This window comes from Austrofundulus limnaeus, unplaced genomic scaffold, assembly GCF_001266775.1.
Source record: "Austrofundulus limnaeus strain Quisiro unplaced genomic scaffold, Austrofundulus_limnaeus-1.0 Scaffold124, whole genome shotgun sequence".
Classification (NCBI taxonomy): Eukaryota; Metazoa; Chordata; class Actinopteri; order Cyprinodontiformes; family Rivulidae; genus Austrofundulus; species Austrofundulus limnaeus.
Genome location: NW_013952526.1, coordinates 338213 through 360300, shown reverse-complemented (window position 1 = coordinate 360300; position 22088 = coordinate 338213). Strand labels below are relative to the sequence as shown.

At 36.5% G+C, this 22088-nt stretch overlaps 1 protein-coding gene across 1 annotated transcript in view; it reads left to right on the top strand.

Annotated features, from left to right (window-relative positions):
• Positions 1-22088, top strand: part of si:ch211-186j3.6 (neural-cadherin) — a gene marked incomplete in the record, with an annotated part of 280048 nt that overhangs the window by 70579 nt on the left and 187381 nt on the right. The window contains 2 exon segments of the mRNA XM_014015180.1: positions 12742-12939; positions 16645-16870. Coding sequence (XP_013870634.1) covers positions 12742-12939; positions 16645-16870 — 424 coding nt within the window.

Below are 22088 nucleotides of genomic sequence, written 5' to 3'. Positions count from 1 at the left end.
TTTCATACCTTTACACCTTTACCTCCAATAGAAAGAAAGGGAAATGAGAAATCAGATACTTGTGATGTACTGTGACCTCATGACTCATGGGGATCCTACCATGTGGGTGTAAACGAGAGGTGTAAGTGTACCGAATGTTACATTGTCACAGTCCTAATTTGCATTCGCTCCAGGCAATATATTAGGACAGCAATGGAAATCTTCGTTTCTCTCACACTTACTGCAAGACTGTCAGGTGGTTTTCACTTCAGCAGATCAAATTCCAGCTTGCACTCCTGTCAAACCGAAGGTGGTAATTTGATGCATGTTTTAACAAAAGTTACCAACAATGGTTTCTTTTTTACTTCACCAGCCCGTTTTGTTCGCCACCTTTATTCTGACACGAAGTGCCGGTGCTCACGTCGAAAAGAACAGAGACAGAGCAGATTTTGTGGACGTTGAAGATATTTTTTGTACAAAACGTGCAAATGTTGGACCCAAACTGCAGCCCAGAAAAATACTGGAACTGAGGTTGGGTTCTTACTTTTTACAGCAAGCAACGTTTAATGTTTAGGACCTAAGTAACAAATAAACATTGTGGCACATATGTGTTGATTAAGTTCTTGGCAAAAATGCAAAACTAATGCATTACAAATAGTTTTATGCTTTGGATAGTCCTATTAAGACAGCCAGATTAGAAATCAGATTTAGAGAAATTAAAAAAAAAAAACTATAAAAAGATATGATTGCCAGCCAATTCCCCCATATTTTAAATGTTGAAAAAGGTGAAATGATTTGCAAACATAGATCTCTTGCCAAGGTGTGGGCTGGTTTAGAAAATAAAAATGTAATGAAAAACAAACAAAAACACCTACAAGTTACTAAACTCATTTTGCTCTTTTTTTTCCATTTAAAAATAGAAAGAGGGATTAAAAAGCAAAGAGAAAAGGTGGGGGGACTGCGAGGAAAAAGAGGTGGTGTATTCCAAGTCAATTTCTYCTTCCCAGTGCTGACATCAAAGCAACAGGCATAATCCTCTCATGCTTGCTCGTTAATAATCCGGTTAATAATCCGTTTAGCTGCTTTCATGCTGCGCTGTTTGCCGACGTTAGGGTGCTGCAGGAAAGTTTGGAGAAGAATCATGGTGCCCTATTTGAAGGCCTGCCCCCACCCACCCACCCCCTCATGGAGTTTCATGGTTCACTCAGGCATTTGTGGTTTAATTCTCTTGAGCTGAATTGCTAAGTTTTTTCCTTGTCTAAGGAAACGTTCATTAACATAAACATGTATATGCAAATTTACAGTCCTGATTATGAACATACAGGAAATCTTAAGGAAAACAATGATTAGACCTTTGTACTTTTATTTATAGACACACCTGTTGTAATGTGGCAATCTGCACTTCCGATGTAGGGTTTATCTGTGCTACAACCAGCAACGTTCCTTCTTGATGTGAATGTGGGCTATATGGGGAAATGTTTTTTTTTTTTTTCTGTATTACTTCTTTTTTAAATTCTGTGATCTACCACAAGCTATCAGAGCATACTTGAGATTAGTAATGATTAAAGTCATCTTGTAGTCACTCATGACTTTTGAATATTATTTGATACCTTCTGCTGTGAGCTAAAGACACACTTGTTGATACCTTTACATGTGACTGTTTATTCTTTTTAAAGCACAGCACATTCAACTAAAATTGACTTATCAAAGTTGGAGCAATATTTTACTTCAACGTTTCACAGTTAATTATATTACCCGAACAAAAACTCTTTCTACAAATGCCATCATATAATAGCTATGATTTTTTTTTATTATTATTTATATAAGACCTAGTTTCTTAACAGCAGGATCACTAAATTATTAGCATTTCTTTGACGTTAATGTTATTGTTTTAATGATAGTTTTTTAAAGCTCAAACACCACTTGCAAAAAAAATAAAATAAAACTTAACAAWCAAATACAGTATCTAATTCTGACACTTTCAACGTGGAATTCATTCATTGATTCATGTGAGTAAAGTGAAGCTGTGACTCAATTCAACATTTAAATATCAATTTGCCTCTCCATATGTGCTTCTTCTTCTTCTTCTTTTTTCTAAATTATTTATTTATTTATTTATTTATTTATTTATTTATTTATTTATTTTTGCTTAGTGGTCTTGGTGATGTTGCAGTGCACATAATTCTAACCAAGAAATGTGTCATGAGATTGCTCAAGTGTGTTTTTACTAGACTGAAAATCACTGGATCATCATGCGCCACAATTAGCATAATGTTCAAGGGGACAAAAAAATCAGTCTTARTGATGATTGGGTAACAGAAATGAAAAAAAGTGTTGCTTCTAGTTGTTAAAAGTGTTTAAACAGAAACATATTTGTGGTGTGTGGGCTGTACTGATATGGTTAACATGACTTTTAATATAACTGTGCAAAATGAATTAGATTTTTGATGGAGTTATTTTTGGCATTGAACAAACAAAAAAAGCATATTATTTTTCAAGTATGTATTAACAAAAACAGTTGGAAATTATGCCTGTTTACATCAGCTGCTTCTTTATGCCTTGCTTTTTGATCGTCTGAATGAGTTGGAAAGTGCCAGATGTGCCAATGGTCATAGTTACACAAACACAAACAAGCATTTCTTGGCCTGACAAACAGCAACACACACGCACACTCCCCGCCCACAGCGGATTGTCGGTCTGACGACTTGCCATTTCGCATCACTCTGCAGAGATGAGTGGGACACAAACAAAAAAGTGCTCCAAACCATACAGATGGAGAAGCAGATAGACCCACTGACATGGATGTAGATGTTTATAACAACACAAGTCTCATGATGTGAGTGATGCTGATGCTGTGACAGAGCACATCGACTCCAGGCAGAAAGTGTGGGAACTGAGACAGAGATGCTTGTAACCTGTGTGAGCATGTCAGAGCTAGAGGCAGAAGCTGGATCGCAGCATACTGAAAATGGGACTCAGCTTCNTTCTAAATTATTTATTTATTTATTTATTTATTTATTTATTTATTTATTTATTTTGGGGGTAGGGTATTAATGTCTATAAATGCCTAAGTGTTGATTAACTTTAGTTAGATGCAATTCAGTTTTCAAATGTGAGAAATAAAGGAATGCCACAGTCATGTTTTAGTGCATTGGATGAACTTTATACTGAATATTTAAAATGAATTTTCCCCCTCTTTCATGTACATTTCCCAGATTCTATCATAATTTACTACATAGTGTCCTAAACATTACAACTGTTTGTGTTAGTTGAGTAATGAGGTGTGTTTGTGCAAAATTGTGTCCGAGAAAAAAATAAAATAAAATCAGACCACATTTTATGAGTAATCAATTGAGAAAATCTGGAAATAAGAGATGTTTTTTTCCTGAAGCAAAAATAATCCTTGGTGTTGTAACTCTTTTGGGTCATGCCTTTTTTATTACAATTTATAGTGTGAATTCATGATTCTGAGATTAGAATAACGATCGGAGTAAGGCAGGGAGTCGTTATGCTCAAGTTTAAGCTCAACATAAATATATCACTCTATCTGAGCAAACCCTTATGAATGTATGAATGAACAGAACAGACAGCGGGGGGGGGGGGAACTAACTGGTTTGTCACAAAGCCACACTTATTTTCACCCTCAACTTTTCTCCTTCAGTGCTAAGTCTCTTCTTTTTTTCTCTATTTTTCTTCATTCCCTCATTACATTTATTTTTCAAGCAGATGGAACAATGTCAACTTCAAGGTTTTGGACTGAAATCAATTTTTTATACATAAAAAAAAAAAGATTTTAGCTGCCATTCTTTGCAAGCGCAAACTAGTTGTTTGCCCATATCCATCATGGTTTTATCTCTCATTATCTGCAAGACTCTCGACCCCGTCTTCTAGCCTTCTGCATCTGCTGGAACGGAGCGCAGATGAGAGATGAAACAATTAACTTCCATTTTGTGCCATGAGCAGAGAGAACTTGACAGGAGAGCCAATACGCAGGAGAATGAAATTGGGAAAAATGATGAAGCTCTTCCACTATTTCTGTGCTCTCACTACACAAAAAGATAAAAGACAAAAAGTTCATGGTGAAGCAGAAAGAAGATAATTTTGAACTTCTGTAGCCTTTAACATGTAAAAAGAGATCTTCTGAAAATTGACAATTTGACTTATCGCTAATTACCATGAATTTTAATCATTTTGATTATTTTATATCCAATCATCTTTCTAGATATATATTAATCCATCCATCCATCCATCCATTCATCCATGTATCCCTTCATACACACAAAATAAAATAATAAATACATTTAAACCATGTTTTGGAATTTGTTTTTGGATTTTGCAGTTAAGTAAAAAAAGAAAAAATATCACAAAAAAAAAGAAAAGAAAAGAAAAAACAGTTCCAAAAAACAGATATATCTAATTGGTCCGAATGTAAGTATTGATGCAGTATATGTAGTTGTAGTTAAAAAAAATAAATAAAAATAATAAAAATCAATGCAAAATCTTACAAAAGAACAGATACTGCACTTGATCTTAGCCTCCTACTAGGATAGCTGTTCAGGTAAGGTGTTTTCAACCACAACAGAAAACCTGCTAGCTGCCACCTTTTATACTTAATATCACCAGGCTATAGTTATATGGTACACAAACACTCAAAACTGCAAACCTTACAATGCACTGGAACAGCCTGTGTGGTGATGCCAAGCTGAGATACTGTCACAACTTTGGCTTGTGTGAACCATGACATCAGTAGAGCAGAGTTCAGTACTCAAGCAGTTCTCCTCTTAAACAACAGGTATTGCTACAGCATGATGCATTAGTGGTTGGCCCTGTTGCCTCACAGCTAGAAGGTCCTGGGTTCAAAGGTTGGATTGGCCCTTGGGTCTTTCTGTGTAGTGTGTAGAGTTTCTTACCACAGTCCAAAACCTTGTAGGCAAGACATCCCTTGAAACAAAGAACAAAAAAATATCTGTAATATCAATGAGATTTGCCTGGTTAAACAAAGGTTAATAATAAAAACAAAACAGCAATAAATAAATAAATAAATAAATAATTAAATAAATAAATAAATAAATAAACATGCAGCAGGGACTTTACAAGACAAGTTGTGCATTGAGTATGCTTTTTTATACAAGAAAATATTTGGATGTGCCTGACAGAAGGTGAACTGATTCTGCTGTCAGCTACTGTGAAACGTCACCACTTATCAGGTTTCTTCTAATTAATTAGTAAATAGTACTAAAGTTGTTCATTCTTACATAGAAAAGATAATATATTGGGTCCATAACTTTATCATAGGTAGCATATAATGTGACTTTTACTGATTATATATTTTGTCTGTAAAGTCCAAGAGTCATGAATGCTGAAGCTGAAAAAAATATATAAGATTGTAATTACTTAAAGGCAGAATATTGTTTTATTTGATTACCACTAACTTCTCTATGATTAAGTCACTTTAACTGTAATTAATTTGTTGATTAGCATAAAAAATAATAATTTGAATATATTAAATTGATATTTTATTGAGAGAAACTGTAAAGAACAAAATATATTGCTCAACTGTTTGCAATCATCGCCTGGCCACAGAAGGCAATGGCCTTGCTTGTGTTTGTGTGTGCACATGTTTGTGTCATTCAGCAAAATAGGTAGGCCTACCTCATGATCAAATGCAGGGAATTGATTAAAACTCTCAGAAAGTAACCTTTCGTGTACATTTACAATTGATTAGGTTTTGGAATCAACCCAGTTTAACACTGTTGCCACTATCCTGGAAAATACAAAAAATGGCTACAACTCTGTCAGTTTTACACATGTTGAGCTAAAATTCATTGTGATAGTAGAAACAAGTAATTTACATCTACTCTGTGCTACACCTTGCAGGACATGCTTGGTTAAAACATTGCCATTAACTCCACGCATCAAGGTTTGGATTAATGTTGTAAAAACATAAAAATAAAACAGCTTATTTGTTGTTTGTGTTTTAACAAAAGATACAACATATGTACTGTGTTCCTTTTTAATGTCCAAACCTGATAAGCAAGCTATATTCTGGTTGAGGGGAGGAAAAAACACATTGGTTTTGAAGATTGGGATTTTTATACAATTAGCCACATTTTGTGAGCAATTTTATTTTAAAAACAAAAGGTTTTCATGCTACTGCATTAGCCTGCTCCCTTAAGCTCCTCTTGGCACAGTCTAAACCGGTATTGATTACATTTTTTTTGAATAGCTCACTTTCAATTTAATCCTTAGTATTTACTGAATATTCAGTCAGAAATGTAAGCGAGACAGCAGACAGAAGGCTGTAATCCTCACTGAATCACATTACAAATTAACGGGACTAAGTAGAAGATTACCTCAACTCAACTGTGAATTTGAACCCAAGCAGAAAGGCACACAGTGACCTCAGCAAAACTGTATCTAAAAGATTGAGTAATTAGTAGATATTTAAAGTGTTTCATAGGTGGACACACAGTCTTGCAGTTGTGCTCAGTGGTTTGTGTTAGTTCAACAACCAGAACTAATTCTCTGTTAGTGAAGCAACAGAGTGTAGGCTGTACATAACAATAGCCTTAGATCCAGATGACAAGTAGAGCAATTTCAAGAAAGGATTGGAGAACTATTACCTTTGGAGGACTAATACCATCTTTTTGTAATTAAAAAGAAATTGTTGGTGTGCTTGTTTAAATCCTGTTAAATCCTTAATACTGACTGCAGCTTATTGCTTTAGCCTGGGAAAACATCTAAATAAGCAGCTATGGTCATATGGATCCACCAAATGTTACAAGGCAATAAAGGCTAAAACAAATGTTTATGTATTGTATCATAATATATTTTTTAAGCTTTACGCTATTATTCTGGACATTTTCCTACTTGAGCCAAGTGTTAAGTTTGATTTTAGCTACTTCTTCTTTTTCTTGTATTTTATTTTTAAGACATGTTGCATTGCGACTGCAGTGTGATTCATTTCCAATGGATTCATGCAGCTGAAGTACACCATAATTTATCTTTAATTAGTTAAATTCCACAATGAATTGTGAAATCAATTTCAGTATGTGCTGTTTTGCCATAACCAGTCCCACAGTTTTTTAACAAGCTTTTGCACTTCCAAATGTTTATGCAGACAAGTGTGTGTATTTGCTTGAGCACATTATTGGCAGTGTGAAGGTTTTCAATTATGAGGAGCGGTGCTGGAAGAACGAGCACAGAAACTATTGGCTAGCCATTTGTATCATTTGCAATTAGTGTAAGAACTAAAGCTTGTTCGCTCTGTCTCTTTTGCTCTGCCTTGCTCTCATCCATTGATTCAATTGGTCCTTCTATGGGAAATTTTGAAAGAGTCACTAAGGCAGCAACAGCCCTCTGTTCAGATTATGGATGGAACAGTTACCATTGGGAGCCAAATAGCTCTTTGTAATCCTCATGGAACCCATTTAATTAACTGTCCTCCTCCTGCCATTTCTCTCTCTTTATATCACTTCTGTATTTTTATTAATGTATTTTCATTCTGTTTCCCTGCATATATTTTGCCTCAGTTCTTTCTTTTTTTTTTTCTTTTTAATGTGAGTGGATTTTGAGATTGCATGTACCCACAGAGACACTTACATTGCAGATGTTGTCAGGTACACTGCAACCCTACTTTTCAGAGACTTTTCAGACTAATAAGTTCTGTAAAAGTTAATGAGACAGCTACAACTAGAGGGGGGTGGACGGGGGGTAAACTGAAATGAGAAAGTCCTTATTTATCCTTCAGTACTGTCAACATAACAGATAGTTGGGAAGGAGATGGTGCGAAAATTAGTTAGCAGAGAGTAAGAAAGGTGCTGATCAGGGTTATCGAGGGAGCACAGAGCAGAGGGAATGAGGGAGCGAGGGGGTCTTTGCTTGAATCATGACCTAATAATCGAGTGCTCTCAACTCTGACATATTTATGCTGCATCCATTATGCAGTAATGTGGCATAAAACTTCGACTGCACTGACAAACCGATAAATCAGTTGTGGTTTCCTGAAGGTCTGCACAGTTTGGTCAAAATGATTGTCACAACTACTGTATATTAGACAATTACTAGCTGCGTAAGTGTTTATGAAAATCATTCAATAATTTTTGGTGATTAAAAACTTATTGTATTTATTTTAATTGTAACACAAAGTAAACATTGCTTTCACATCCTTGTTGCACATTTTTGTATTCAAAATATCAACTCATATTTGGCTAAAATTAGTGCAATATGTGATTAGCAAGAGGGGGTAAATTAAAAACAGTATAGTATTTAAAGCAGTATCATTAGGCACAAATAGAACACCTGTGATCGACCCCTGCTGTGAAATATGTCTGTGCATTGATAATTAGTAAATATTTATGCACATCCTTGCTTGCTTCAACATGATTGCACTCTGTTTTCAGGTTCCAGACAGCATGTTAGAGAGTCGCAGACTACAGGCTTTGAAGTGCAGAAAAAAAAACACATGCTGCAGGATTTCCTGGGTGCTGTGGGATTTTCTCCTGGTGAGGCACTGTTTGTAAGATCAGGAATGGGCAGAAAGTGCTGAGTAGAGCAGGAAATTCCAGTGAGCAGAGGTTCAAACAATGGAGCAAAATTTAAATTTAAATTTAATTTGTCTGCCCATGGGAAAAACCTAAAAGCTAACAAAAGGGACTATATATATATATATATATATATATNTATATATAGTGTATAGTAAACAATCATCACATTAATCCTTTGAGTAATAAAATACACGTTAGTAGTTCAAACCATTTTTTATTATGTCCTATAGAAGCTGCACACAGTCCTTTGCTATCAGAATTGTGTGCACAATTCATTTTATTGTTATTGGTAATAATATTTTCTTTTTGAAAATGTTCTTTTTTTTYCATAAAAAAGGTAACACGCACCTTGATTTTGCAATCTTAGCAAGGGAAGGGATGTAAGGTTGTTTTCAACCATCAGTTGCTTTTATTGGTATCAAGTGGTATATTAATAGACCTTAATAGGAAGATAATCTGAAAATGCATGTTTGACCTAGGGGGCAACACATTGTTCAACAGTTCTTAACTTTTTTTGTTTGTTCTAGGAATACTTATTTTGGCTCTGAATCAGTTTATAGGTGGTTGAGCTCCTCATAATAGATGGTATTGTCTGGCCTTACGCTTGAAAATATAAAAGACTCAACAACCTGTKTTTGCTTTTATGAGTGCCTGTCAACACCAGTAAAACAAGACTTTTTGTTCTTTGCAATATTTGCTGCAAATTGGTGCATAAAGACACACACACAGAGCTAGCAGACTCTTTCTGCCATATGGTTTGTTACAGCTCCCCTTTTGACATTTTTACAATCCTTTACTCCAATTTGTGCATAACGTTTGATTCAAGGTCCTCATCTGCTTGTTGATCTTAGTAGAGAGTAATTGCAATGAATGATATCTCTATCTGCAATTCACCCAGCCACTGTTTGTTCAAAGTTTTTAATGCTGTGATATTATGAAAAGCTAATGCAAAAGGTATCTGATAGTTCACACTGCCTCTCAATGAGTGATAATAAATACGTTTGAAAATGATATTTTTTTTTGTTTTGTTTTGTTTTTTTGTTTGTTTGTTTTTTTGGTTAGATAGAAAAAAATACCACTGCATTGTTTTGATTAAAAGGGTTTGAAAAAATGGCTTGTTGTGGTTGGTTTGCAGATGCAAAGTTTCTGCAGAAAGCAACGGAAAATCATCATTCAGATCAGTAGGTCACTAAAATTTGCCTCAGCTTTTATCAGTGGGTCATCAGCAACAARCAATGCAAATTAATGTGGACATCTCCCCATTACATGAGACAAGTTTTCCTTATTATTTTCAAATACCATCTGCATGTGTACGTTGTTCTGATGAAAAAAAACTCATATATACTTTTAGCTTTCAAATGATGACAGACTCCAAATAGAATTGTCTCAGGGTCGTGATGAGTACACAAGGCCTTCAAATATTTTGAGTTGATAACCTTTTGTAAAAATTATTTCAACCTCAGACTTTCACCAGTCTGAAAACGAGATCAGAGAGAAAGTGAGAGAGCAGTGTGTTTGAAACACTGCACACATGATGTTGTGGCACTGGTGCTAATGCCAGTTCCTACTGTTTTTACTGATTGCAACATGCCATTAGACCCAGGAAGATGCAGTAGTGTGAGGGATGACAATGGCACCAATCTGTATCTCCCTGTGGTCCTTCATTAGACACTAATCCAGTGATGATTGTTACTGAGAAGGCATGCACGTGTGCGTGTGTGTGCATTTGCAAGAGCAGCAAAACTAGAGGATGAGGGGATGAGAGAGATGCATTTTGGCATAGCACACTGAATATTAGCCTGGTGATTTATTACCTGAGTAATGATGTCCCTTCTTCCCCAAAGCTGCATTGTCCTTTTGCCAATTAATTTTGAATCTGTTACAATAACAAAGAAAGAGAAAGGAGGAGTTAGAGTTAGAGAGAGTTCAACAAGCACTTTGGTTGCAGCGTTTCCCGCTTAAGTTTTTTGGCCTCAAGAGCGAGGGGATTGGTGGCTAATAATCAATACAAAGAATTTAAGCTTATGTTTCGGTTTAAATACAGCAATAAAAAATGTAATTGTACATTTACATACAAAAATGAAACAAAAACATATAAAACGTGGTTGATTTAAAGTGTGCTGCTTTTCTCATATTATTTGAGTGGTCTGTGACATGTTTGAATAAATGCAATTCAATAAATGTGTGATGATGTATTGGCTTTGGTGTTTCCTCTAGCTGCAGTGAATGGGTCACTGGTGAACACATATAAATGTTTATTCATTTATTATGTCACAACCTTTCTGTGTGTTTGGGTGGGGTTGTTTGTGTGGGCTGGGCACTCCCTTTGAATAATATGAGGGGATGTGTTGGGTTGAATCCCAGAATGAAGTGCAGTTTTTTTTCTTTTTCTTTTTTTTTTTTTGTCTGCAAGCTGTCGTTGGTTGTCTCTGCTTCTCCATCTTTAGACATCTGCTTAGTCTTGTTCCCTTCCCTTCCTTTTTCTAATGCCATTGATTTATGCAACTGCTTGCTCATGGCTTTCTTTCTTCCTCTTCCTAATTCTTTCATCTTTTTGTTGTTCTATTGTTTTTAAAATAACCGCAGGGTCACCAGCCTCTGTTCTTCCCTTTTCATCTACTGCACGTGACACTAGGCTCTTTAGTTTCTTTTTTTCAATTTAATCCTGCTGTGCTCAGTTTTAGTTGATGGCAGCTTATCACTCTGACAATATTTCTCTCACATTTTTCCAAGGTTGCACTGTCATTAGTGTAGTCACACAATCAAGACACTTTCCCTCCCTGCTACAATGTTACTAGGCAATGAAAGTATGCATTTTTAATTTGTCTTGGAATTTTATCTCTAATAGTTGTTAATAGTTGCATTCTTCCTATTGTGAGCTGTAAATGCAGTTGTGCTATTTGCGTTTCTGTAGAAGATGAGTGCATTCATGAGGACCTGTGCTGGACTTGACTCGGTTACTAGTGTCACTGTGATTGTTGTTTACAACATATTTCAGTGTACTGATTGTAATTACTGGTTGAGATGCTGAGATGGCCTCATGAGGGTCTTTTGGTAAAAAAAAAAAAAAAAAAAAAAAAAAAAGAACATATCTGTTGTTCACATGGCATATTTTCAAAAAAATGCAGTCACATAAAATCACCAAAAATCACTTCAGCATTGTGTGAATGTGTACATGCACACAGTAATGTTTTGTTGGACCGCCTTTAGCTTTGATTATGGCATGCATTTGCTGTGGCATTGTTTCGATAAGCTTCTGCAATGCAAGATTTATTTCCGTCCAGTGTTGCATTAATTTTYYACCAWCATCTTGCATTGATGATGGTAGAATCTGACCGCTGCACAAAACCTTCTCCAGCACATCCCAGAKATTATCAATGGGGTTTAGGTCTGGACTCTGTGGTGGCCAATCCATTTGTGAAAATTATGTCTCATGTTCCCTGAACCACTCTTTCACAATYCAAGCCCGATGAATCCTGGCATGTGCCATCAGGGAAGAAAAAAATCAATGATGGAATAWCCTGGTCATTCAKTTTATTCAGGTAGTCAGCTGAACTCCTTCTTCAAGCACATACTGTTTCTGAACCTAGACATGACCAACTGCAGCAACCCCGATGTGGTCTTCTGCTGCTGTAGCCCATCCGACTCAAGGTTTGACGTGTTGTGAGTTCAGAGATGCTATCCTGAATACCTCAGTTGTGACACGTGGTTATTTAAGTTACTGTTGCCATTCTAGCACCTTGAAACAGTCTGGCCATTCTCTGACCTCTGGCATCAAGAAGCTGTTTGCGCCCACAGAACTGCTGCTCACTGGATATTTTCTCTTTTTCGGACAATTCTCTGTAAACCCTAGAGATGATTGTGTGTGAAAATCCCAGTAGATCAGCAGTTTCTGAAATACTCAGACCAGCCCTTCTGGCACCAACAACCATGCTACTTTCAAAGTCATTTAATCACCTTTCTTCCCCATTCTCGGTTTGAACTGCAGCAGATTATCTTGGCCATGTCTACTTGCCTAAAATCATTGAGATGCTGCCATGTGATTGGCTGATTCAACATATGCGTTAATGAGCAATTGGACAGGTGTACAAAGTGTGTGTGTATATGTGTGTGAGTGTGTGTATGTGTGTGTATATAAAGAGCATTCTCAGCTTTCTTGTTCCTTTTTTCATTTGTCATAATAAATCTTTTTCTTCTTTTTTTCTTTGCTCTTTAGGTCCTGAGTGGTACTTGATCAGAGTGGAGTTGACTGTGACTGATGTAAATGATAACGTCCCAGAATGGAGCATGGTTCCTTCTCCCTACCTTGCAGTGGTCCCCCCTGATGCTTCTGCAGGATCAGTGGTGTACAAACTCAGTGCTCAGGATGGGGATGAAGGTATCAATGGTGAAGTGGAATACTTTCTGTCTGATGGTAAGTTGCTTTTACCAACATGTCTCAAACTTCACCTGCTTTGAGTGTATGGTCTGTGGCAGTATTTGTACCTATGGACATAAAACACAAACGAATAACTGGGAAGGAGTAACTTGGTTGATTAAAGATCTGTGTTTCAGAGTTCATAAAAACAAAATTAGAGTCAGCCATTTTCAATGTTTTGTATCATTCAGTCTTTGCATTTTGAAAGCTAAGAAGCTGCAGTGCCATTATTTCCTTGCAGTTTTCCGCTGTGAAGCTCCATTTTTCTATTATGCAAAATAATTGATTTTTTTACTACTGAATTGATTTCCCGAAGTTTTGGAATTTGTTAACTTTTCCTTATTAGCACACATGAACATAAACCAACAGAAAAAAAAAACAGACTAATAAACTGTTGTTGGTGTCAAGAATTGACTTTTCAGCAATATGTCCTTAGCCCCATCATTTAGTGATTCTCTTCTTCTCTTCTCTTCTCTTCTCTTCTCTTCTCTTCTCTTCTCTTCTCTTCTCTTCTCTTCTCTTCTCTTCTCTTCTCTTCCTGAAACATGTCCATGTTGGTTTATTGAAAAATAATAAAATAAATTATCTAAATTGCCCAATTCTAACATCTGCCATGATTTATGCACTTCATATCACAACCCTAATTTTTTCCCCAAAATACTTGCTTAGAAATGTTTAAATTTTAAGATGGGAATACAGTAAATAAGGATGTTGTAGGCTGGCTTATCTTAAAGTAGAAAGACTCCAGTTTTGGTAAGTGTCAGAACCAGTTCTAGCAGTATGTTTCCTTGACACTAGATATTATCTGTTTATATACTGTATACTGTATTTTTTTTCCCTGTGACCTATCTGAGTTGATAGCAATGGCATGAATTTGTAAAAATATTCTTCTCCTGAGTCTCATTCTGAGTGGATGAGAGTGCAGAGCTCAATAATTTCTTACTATCTTTATTTATCGGTGTGTTTTTCAAACTATTGTTGTGCAATCCTAAGCTGACAGAAAGGTTGATGAGCTACCATTGACTGGAAACGTGCTGTGACTTGGTAAAAAAATTACCTGTTTTATAAAAACTACACAGTGGTATTTTACATGAACTTTTAGTCTCATTCCCTTATTAACTAGGGCTAACTTACAGCCCCAGCATGTCRTGGAAAGTTTGTCTCTCTTTATGATTGAACAAAGGTACTGGTCGAGGATGGTTAATTTCTCAGAGGACGGAGTGTTGTGGATTTGTATCTGACAAGAAGAAAACAATAGAAAAGGACCTGACTACAGCCTTTGTACCACCGGGCTGCCCTGACGCGGGTTTGTGGGCTCAGTTTGTCCCAAAGCTGAATGGAGTTTCTGGTGTGTTGGGCTAGGTGTAGTCCCAATGCCTCCAGTTTAAGAGGACACTGATTGTCTGAATTGATATTGTTGGTCACAGCCAATATGTCTGATCAAAGCTACAACTGGACTGTTTTGCCGAGCTACAAAACCAATCTTGTTTGGTAGTTGGAACCACATCGCCCACATTGTCCCGACCRCTTTCACCTCTCCCACTTGCTACAGGAGGAATAAAAATTGAATTTCTGCGGTGAGGAGAGGCCGACGTCGGTGTGAGGATTGGCCCGTGGCGTGGCGGTGGAGCTCGCAGTGGAGAGGAGAGGCCTGGAAAGGAGCAGCTAACAAGTGTGCTAATCAGATAGCTATCGGCGGACAGCAGCTGTTTTKGTGAGCTGACAGTGGAGGAGAGCGGCAAGCTAAGATATCTTGCCGTGACATTCTGGCTGGCGGTAACTAATTCAACACAAGTCCAAAGGCGCCAGGAAAGAGCCCGTGGTGGAGAGAATTAGAGCCGACATCAGTGAGAGAAGAGCCCCCACGACATGGTGGTGGAGTGGAGAAAGGCCTGAGGCGGAGGAGGGAGGCAGCTGACAGTGGAAGAGAGCAGCTGGCCGGTTTGCTAACTAAAGCATCTGGCCAGCCGAGGCAACCACCACCAGGCCCATCCAGGAACCTTGATGAGCAGGCCCATGGTGGGGCGAAGAATTTTGCATTGGAGCGTGGAGTCTGCGGTGGAGAGAAGTCTAGGTGGGGATCTGTTGCTGGACCTGGTTGTTGTTGAGCCTTGTTGGGTGAGTCATGCCAAATAGACGTGGGCAAGGAAGAGGGACAAACTTGGTGGAGGATAACTCGGACGATATGGAGGACATAAAAAAATCACTGAGCTTCATGAGTGCTGAACTTTCAAAGTTAGCATCACAGCAAGAACTTTTGATTGGACTGGTTGAAGAAGTGAAGCTACTGAAAGTAGCAATAAATGAAAGAGACAAACATCATCATGATAAAGTAAACCCTGTTTAAAGCTGTGACACTGCAAACTGAACAAAAATTGGCAAGGACAAAAGCCACATATTTTCAGGTTAGCTGCATTTTTGTAAACAAGTAGCACTTGAACACTCAGCAAAGAAAAAATAATCTACCATTCACCTAAGACAGAAGTTTAGATATTTGCCTTACGTGGTGAAAAGGTGAGATGTCCATAAACTGCAAATTCATACTGGTAAAACAACAGAAATTCTGATGGACCTCAGGTCAGCTGGAGATCACAGCCATGTGGGTATGCATGGAGAAAACATCAAACAGGTTCACCATTGCAAATACCTGGGAGTGGTTATCGACAGTGACTTGCCCTGTCACATTCGAGTTACAAGAAAGTGTGTGTGTGTCCAAATCCATGAGTGTCTGCATTTTCTCTGTTTCTTAGAGTGTTTGAAGTCTGTAAAAATATGCTGTTGTTGTTGTTTTTTTATTTATTTATTTATTTATTTATTTATTTATTTATTTATTTTTAGAGCATTATGGAGTCTGTGTTAAGATAGGGTACTGTCTGCTGGTTTTGTAATCTGACCATAAAATCAAAAGCTCAGGTATTAAATCTGAAGACAAGTAAAATCATAGGTATAGTTGCACCATTAACTTTACAAGACCTATTTGAGCAGAGGTCCTTCAGAGAACCAGACAGTGTTTTGTCTGACACCTTTCATGTTCTGCATTCAGAATATGTTTTAATGAACACAGGAACATGGTCCAGGGTTCCTTTWTGTAAACACAATCATTAGAAGAACTCATTCCTCCCTCTCTCAGTGAAGTTCATCAATGAGTGGATAACATGGGACAAACACAGGGACAGGGAATTTATGTTGGTGTCTGTGTGGTTGAATATTAGGTCTTATTGATGTAAATTGAGTTTTTGTGTAATGTCTTCATTGTGCATGTTTTGTGTTTATAATTTTTTTTTTGTTGTGCAACAGAGCCCCTTTTATCAAAAGTAAATTTATCACAAGGGAGACTAATAAAGGTACTTTGACTTTGCTTCAGCACACCTGATTTAAATTAATAGGTCACAGACATGGTTTTGCAGAACTTGATGACGTTAGGGAGGTCATTTAAGTATTTGTACCATGGGTTTTCAGTAGAGTCACTTAGATGTCACTTATACCATATATTATAACATTTCGTGCCTTCCTTTTTCATTTTATTTAAAATATATATGTAATGTGATTTTTTAGACACCATTGGTAAAGTATTTAAATTAAATTTCAATTAAAATCTACTCACATACTGTAGTTCTTTGACAACATATTTGTGAAATTGATTTTACGGTATTTATTTTATGCATTTCACCTTTCTTTTTTTCTACAATAATTTATATGCAGGTGGTGATGGTCGCTTTGAAGTACACAGAAAGAGTGGCCAGGTCCAAACGACAGGTCTTCCTCTGCAGCGGGACAGAGAGTACCTGTTGACAGTGGTAGCTGCTGATGGGCTGGGCAGTCGTAGTGCTCCGGCTGTTGTCTCTGTAGTTGCTGGAGCCCGGCCACCACAGTTTGTTAATTCTTCCTTCACAATTGCCATACCGGAGAACACCCCTGAAGGACAGACGTGAGTAACAAGCATGCTCTGATTTACGGTATCTGCATTACTGTATTCACTTGCCAAAATAAGTTATGTGCACATGGTTTCCTTCCTAACACAAACACATTGAGTATTGTTGCTGGCATATGTTGCTTTTGAAAAAAAGATAATTTAGATGCTTGAGGACAGAGTCAGTAACACACTAACATGTTTATTTTCAATTCTCAAATTTAATAGCATTAATATAAGGTCAGTTTTAAAAAGATTCAGACACTTATTCATATGTTGTGTTTTAGCATTGTGCTACAATTGTTGTAGAAAATCGCTTACAGCATGTATAATACCAAAAAATATAAACATATAAATAAATAAATAAATAAATAAATAAATAAATAAATAAATAAATAAAATAAATGCATCCATGAAGTTTGTGGAATTGAATTATGCAAATGAGAACATTTTGATGGATTTGTTTTCTAATGTACTACCATGATACGTTTCAATATTGTCAAGATGCAAAACACGGAAAAAGGAAAAGATTTGAATAAATTACAAAGCTAGCCTAGATGCAGAAGAATTTTTTTTAATTAAGAACAAAAGTTATTTTATTGTATTAGTACTTTGATTAGGTGTAACTTTAGATTTCCTTTGGCACTAGAATGACAGCAGATTGTATTTAGCAGCCACAAAAGAGTCTTAATCCAACACAATCAATAGTGCTATACCATGGCTGCAATAAACAAGCTTTTAGCAATGAGTCAAACAAAAATACTTTTTTTTTCTCTGATTGTACAGCAGACTTGTTTGGATTAGCAGATAGACAGATAATCCTGTTAATTAAGTACCCTTCTCCTGGAAAATAAATAAATAAATAAATAAATAAATAAATAAATAAATAAATAAATAAATAAATAAAGTCTGTCTACAAGTGACAAACCACAAGTTAAGGCTGAATTAGACTTCCATTCTAATGTCTCGCTTTGTCTTGTGTGACGGAAATTCTGTAACCTTCAAATGTTCTCTTCTGCTGACACCTTGTCATGTAAATAGTCCTGTCTGAAATCTGTTTTGCACACCTGTATGGTTTAAATTGTGTGATTGTTCAGAATCAATCAGGGGTTGTTATCTGGCCCATGGTTTGCCATTTGTTGAGTACCTAACTAGGAGTTATTCAAACAGATCAGAAACAAAATTAAGAACTTTAGGAATGGGTTATAACTATAGTAGTGTAAGAAAATATTGATAAAATGAAATATYGATACATTTCATTTCCCAATACTGTGTCAATTCTCTAAAGCACTGTATAGATTTTTAATTAAGATTTAAAATGTAGAATTTCATGCCAGAAGACCATTCTTGTGGTAATATGACCTCCACGCACTAGTTGGCAGCAGTCAGCCAGCCATTTGGCACCTCCACTACTAAAGATCCAGAGAGTATAACTCTAGCTCAGACATTAGCTTTGTGAGTAAATGTTAGCACTAAATACCAATGACTGAATCTGAACGGATTAGGCCGGCACCCGCCTACTTCAAAGCTGAGGTAGAATTACTAACTGACCCAGATTAGTTGGAATGTCTCGTATTTTAAGCCAAATCGAAGTGTCCCATTCAGGACACCATTTCTCCTGACTGCAGCCTGCAAGCAGAGCTGTCAGATTACGGCATGCAGGTAGACGTTTCTCTACTGCCCAGAGTTTAAGGGGGTCCCTGGGAGATAGTGCTGAAGTGGCCATGTTCAAAGACCATATGAAATACTAAGGGCATTGAATTTTCTGCCATACTCATGCCCATTAACTAAAGCGAAAGGGGCCTTGTGACATAAATACAGGCAGTGGCAGATTAATTTGATCTGTTTACTGAATTTCAACACAAGATAGTCTATTGTTGGTGTGGTGGGTAACCAAATTAATATTATAAAGCTAAAAGCTGTCACAAATCTGTTATCAAAGTATTTAATGGCACATTTGGCCTAGCCACTGAAAACATGGATGAATTAAGAAGAATGAAACATATAAGACTTATAAAACATACTGTTTTTTTTTTTCAATTTTGAATATTTGAAGAAAAAATGGCAATATATCACGATGTATGGTATTGTGACCTCAGTGTCATGAACTTGTTGTAATGAACATCATTGGTTTTTCTACTTCTAACGGCTGATAACCAACCGATAACATGCTACGAAATAAGACTAGTCATAAATGGGTAAGTTCTTAACATAAATATACAAGACYAAAACCAAATGACAGTGTAAATTATATCATTTGAAATAAATTCTTAGCAAGCAAACATAAAATATATCAAACAAAACAATCTCTTAAATGGCCATCTTTTTAAATAAGGCACATTAATTATAAAAAATACCTTTAACAGTGATCTCAGATTTAAACAAATATGCACAAAGAGAAAAAGTCATTCCACAAGTTCAAAACAGATAATTCACTAGCACAAGTTAGATTCAAAGTACATTTGTTTTATTATTAATAATATATCATTTAAAATAGTTTTCTGCCTGAAGCTGTGCTTCTGAGATAATAGTGCAGAAACGATAACCTGTTAATCAAAGTGTGAATGCATTAAAGTTGGGTTCCCACCAAATGCGTTTTGAGCAGCAAAAATGTGCCCAATGCCTCAAGTTAGACGCACTGAAACACGTTTGGTGTGAAWGCAGCAGCAGAGTAGATGTGTGTCTGAAGAGGGAGGAGTGTCGGTTTTTTCAGGTATGCCTTTAATGATGGGTTAAATAAAGATAAAATAAAGAAAATAGCTTTGCTGTATTTACTAAAGAGCAAGCGAATATTGCGCACAGCAGACAATCAATTCACCAGATAATTTAGAGGCGGTTTGTTCGGTGATATTCACCACTGCAGGAGCTGCGAGCTGATGAACTTTTTTCTTTTGTCCCGAACCCAGTTTAACGAGCCGCTGACCCACTTTGGTGCTGAAATCTCCAGCCAGAACACCAACTGCAGACGGTCAATTTCAGCTAAAGAGCTCCTGTCCGTCTGTTTCGGGTTCAAGAAACCGTCACGTGGAAAAAAATATTCTCTCTGATTGGTTGCTGCGGCGCATCGAACATCAAAAGTTCAATTTGTTGAACTCGAGCTGCTTTGGACGCGCTGCATGCAGGGAAACCCATTGCAGCAAAAAAGGACAATGCAAAGTATTGTCTGTAACATTCAAGTTTTCCTTCTGTTCTTTGTAGGCATCAAAATGACAATCATTTTGAATCCTCAAAATAAATGGCTTTTTGGTGGGGATGGAGTATTCATTTTGAAAAATAAATTTAGCTGCTAATACAGTTTATGGCATAAAATGTCTCATGTTCTTTTGAAAAGGTATGATTGTATTTTAAATTCACTTACATGCAATGCATGAGAAAATGAAACATGCATTTTTTCTGTTTATTTTGAGGCATCAGAGTAAATCATTGCAAGAAAATATGACCTACACTAATGCCATAAATTACTAATAAAGCTTTCCTTGAAATAAAAGCCCCATAACCTGAGCAGCTGAAGAGAATAAATACCTTTCCTCGTTTGAGGAAATGTAACAGACTGGCTTGTCGTTGTCTCTTTAAGTGGCTGGTTCCAGCAGTGTTTGGGGCTCCATCAGGCTTCTATTTAAAAAAAGAAGGGGTTGATTAGTTCAGGTAGTGGTGCCAGGTGGAGTTGATTAGTACAGCTGCTGAACATTGTCTAATGTGCCCCACCTTTCCCCTCACAGCTGAGAACAACCACACTTCATTACAACAWATTGCTTATGAGCACTATTAATTTTTGTAACTGGATAATTCCACAGATGTCAGTTAGCCGCCGCAACATTTTCAGGTAGTAAAAGTCAGACATGTAATTCTAGTCTTTTTCTTTCATCCTCAGACGAGGAAAAGGGACCCATATACTGTATGCACGAGTTGCATTTTTGTTTTTCATCATATTAGAAAAGCTTAAACTAAATAATCAATTAACATTGGTATAACCAATGGTCTGTTAGTACACTTTTCATCACTTCAATTTCAAGGTCCAGGTCAGATTTGATACAAGGTCGTTTCTCGTCTAGGCTATACCTTCTCATTTGCTCAAGATAATATGTATAATGAAACTTGAAACACATATCGTGTTTAACAATTGGCTAAACAACACAGTGTTATTGGAAATAGATGACATGATGGTGTACAACTAGACAAAGATTTGAAAGAAAAATTATGTCACAATACACTAATGTCCAATCAGTCACTGTAATCATTCATTATACAATAATCACATGATTTTCAGATACCACATTGGGAATGGGTATCATCTGTTGGTAATGTGATAAATGTTGGATCTGTTGTATGGCCACAAAACTAAGGTTAAACACAATAAGCAACAGCATGTAAATGGTATTTTGCATCTTCGAGGAGCAATGTCTTATGAAAAACTAAGTTCAACAAAATTCAAATTGCTTGCAGATAATTGGGCCATTTCTATATATTGCTGTATAATGGTTTGTCGACAGGCCTGTAATGTGCTGCATGCTACACTCTTGTTACCATTAGGTGCAAAATGKTATGACAATCATTTCACATTCATGCAGTCATTAAATGCATGTATTATGTACCATAGTGATTTTCTGTAACCATAAAAGTATGAATCAAAGCTCTGGAGGTACTAAAAAAAAGCCTTCCTAAAAAGAATGTTTTATGGACAAAAATATTATGTAAAATTTTAGAAGTAATGACAAATAATGTCAAAAATGGACACATAGGCCCATTTACTAGTTAGTGTTTCAGTGCATTTTCCATGCTGTGGCATTAATACAGGGTGGGGTGAAGTTTTGTACGGTTGCCTCACAGCATAAAGATAAAGTTTAACTCTTGACTCAGGTTTTTGTGTGAGGATACAGTGAACAATACAGTTTGTACTCCTAGGAAAATGTCTTGCATGTTCTCCTTATACATGCATGGCTTTCCTTTAGGTTTTTAGTTTTCWTCCCACAACCACAAACATGCATGTTAGGTTAACAGTGTATTCTAAATTGATCTTTTGAAGAGTTTATGTGTGTGGACATGTTTATTTTTATTTTTATTTTTTTTTTTGAGTTTAGACTAAATTTAGGGTTAGATATGTACTGGGGTGGTTAGGTTTAGGGTAAAGGGTCAGGGTTAGGCTGTTGAAATGACAGGGAAATGAATGGAAGTCAGTGCTAGGTCCCCGTGGGAATAGAAAATAAGTGTGTGTGTGTGTGTGTGTGTGTGTGTGTGT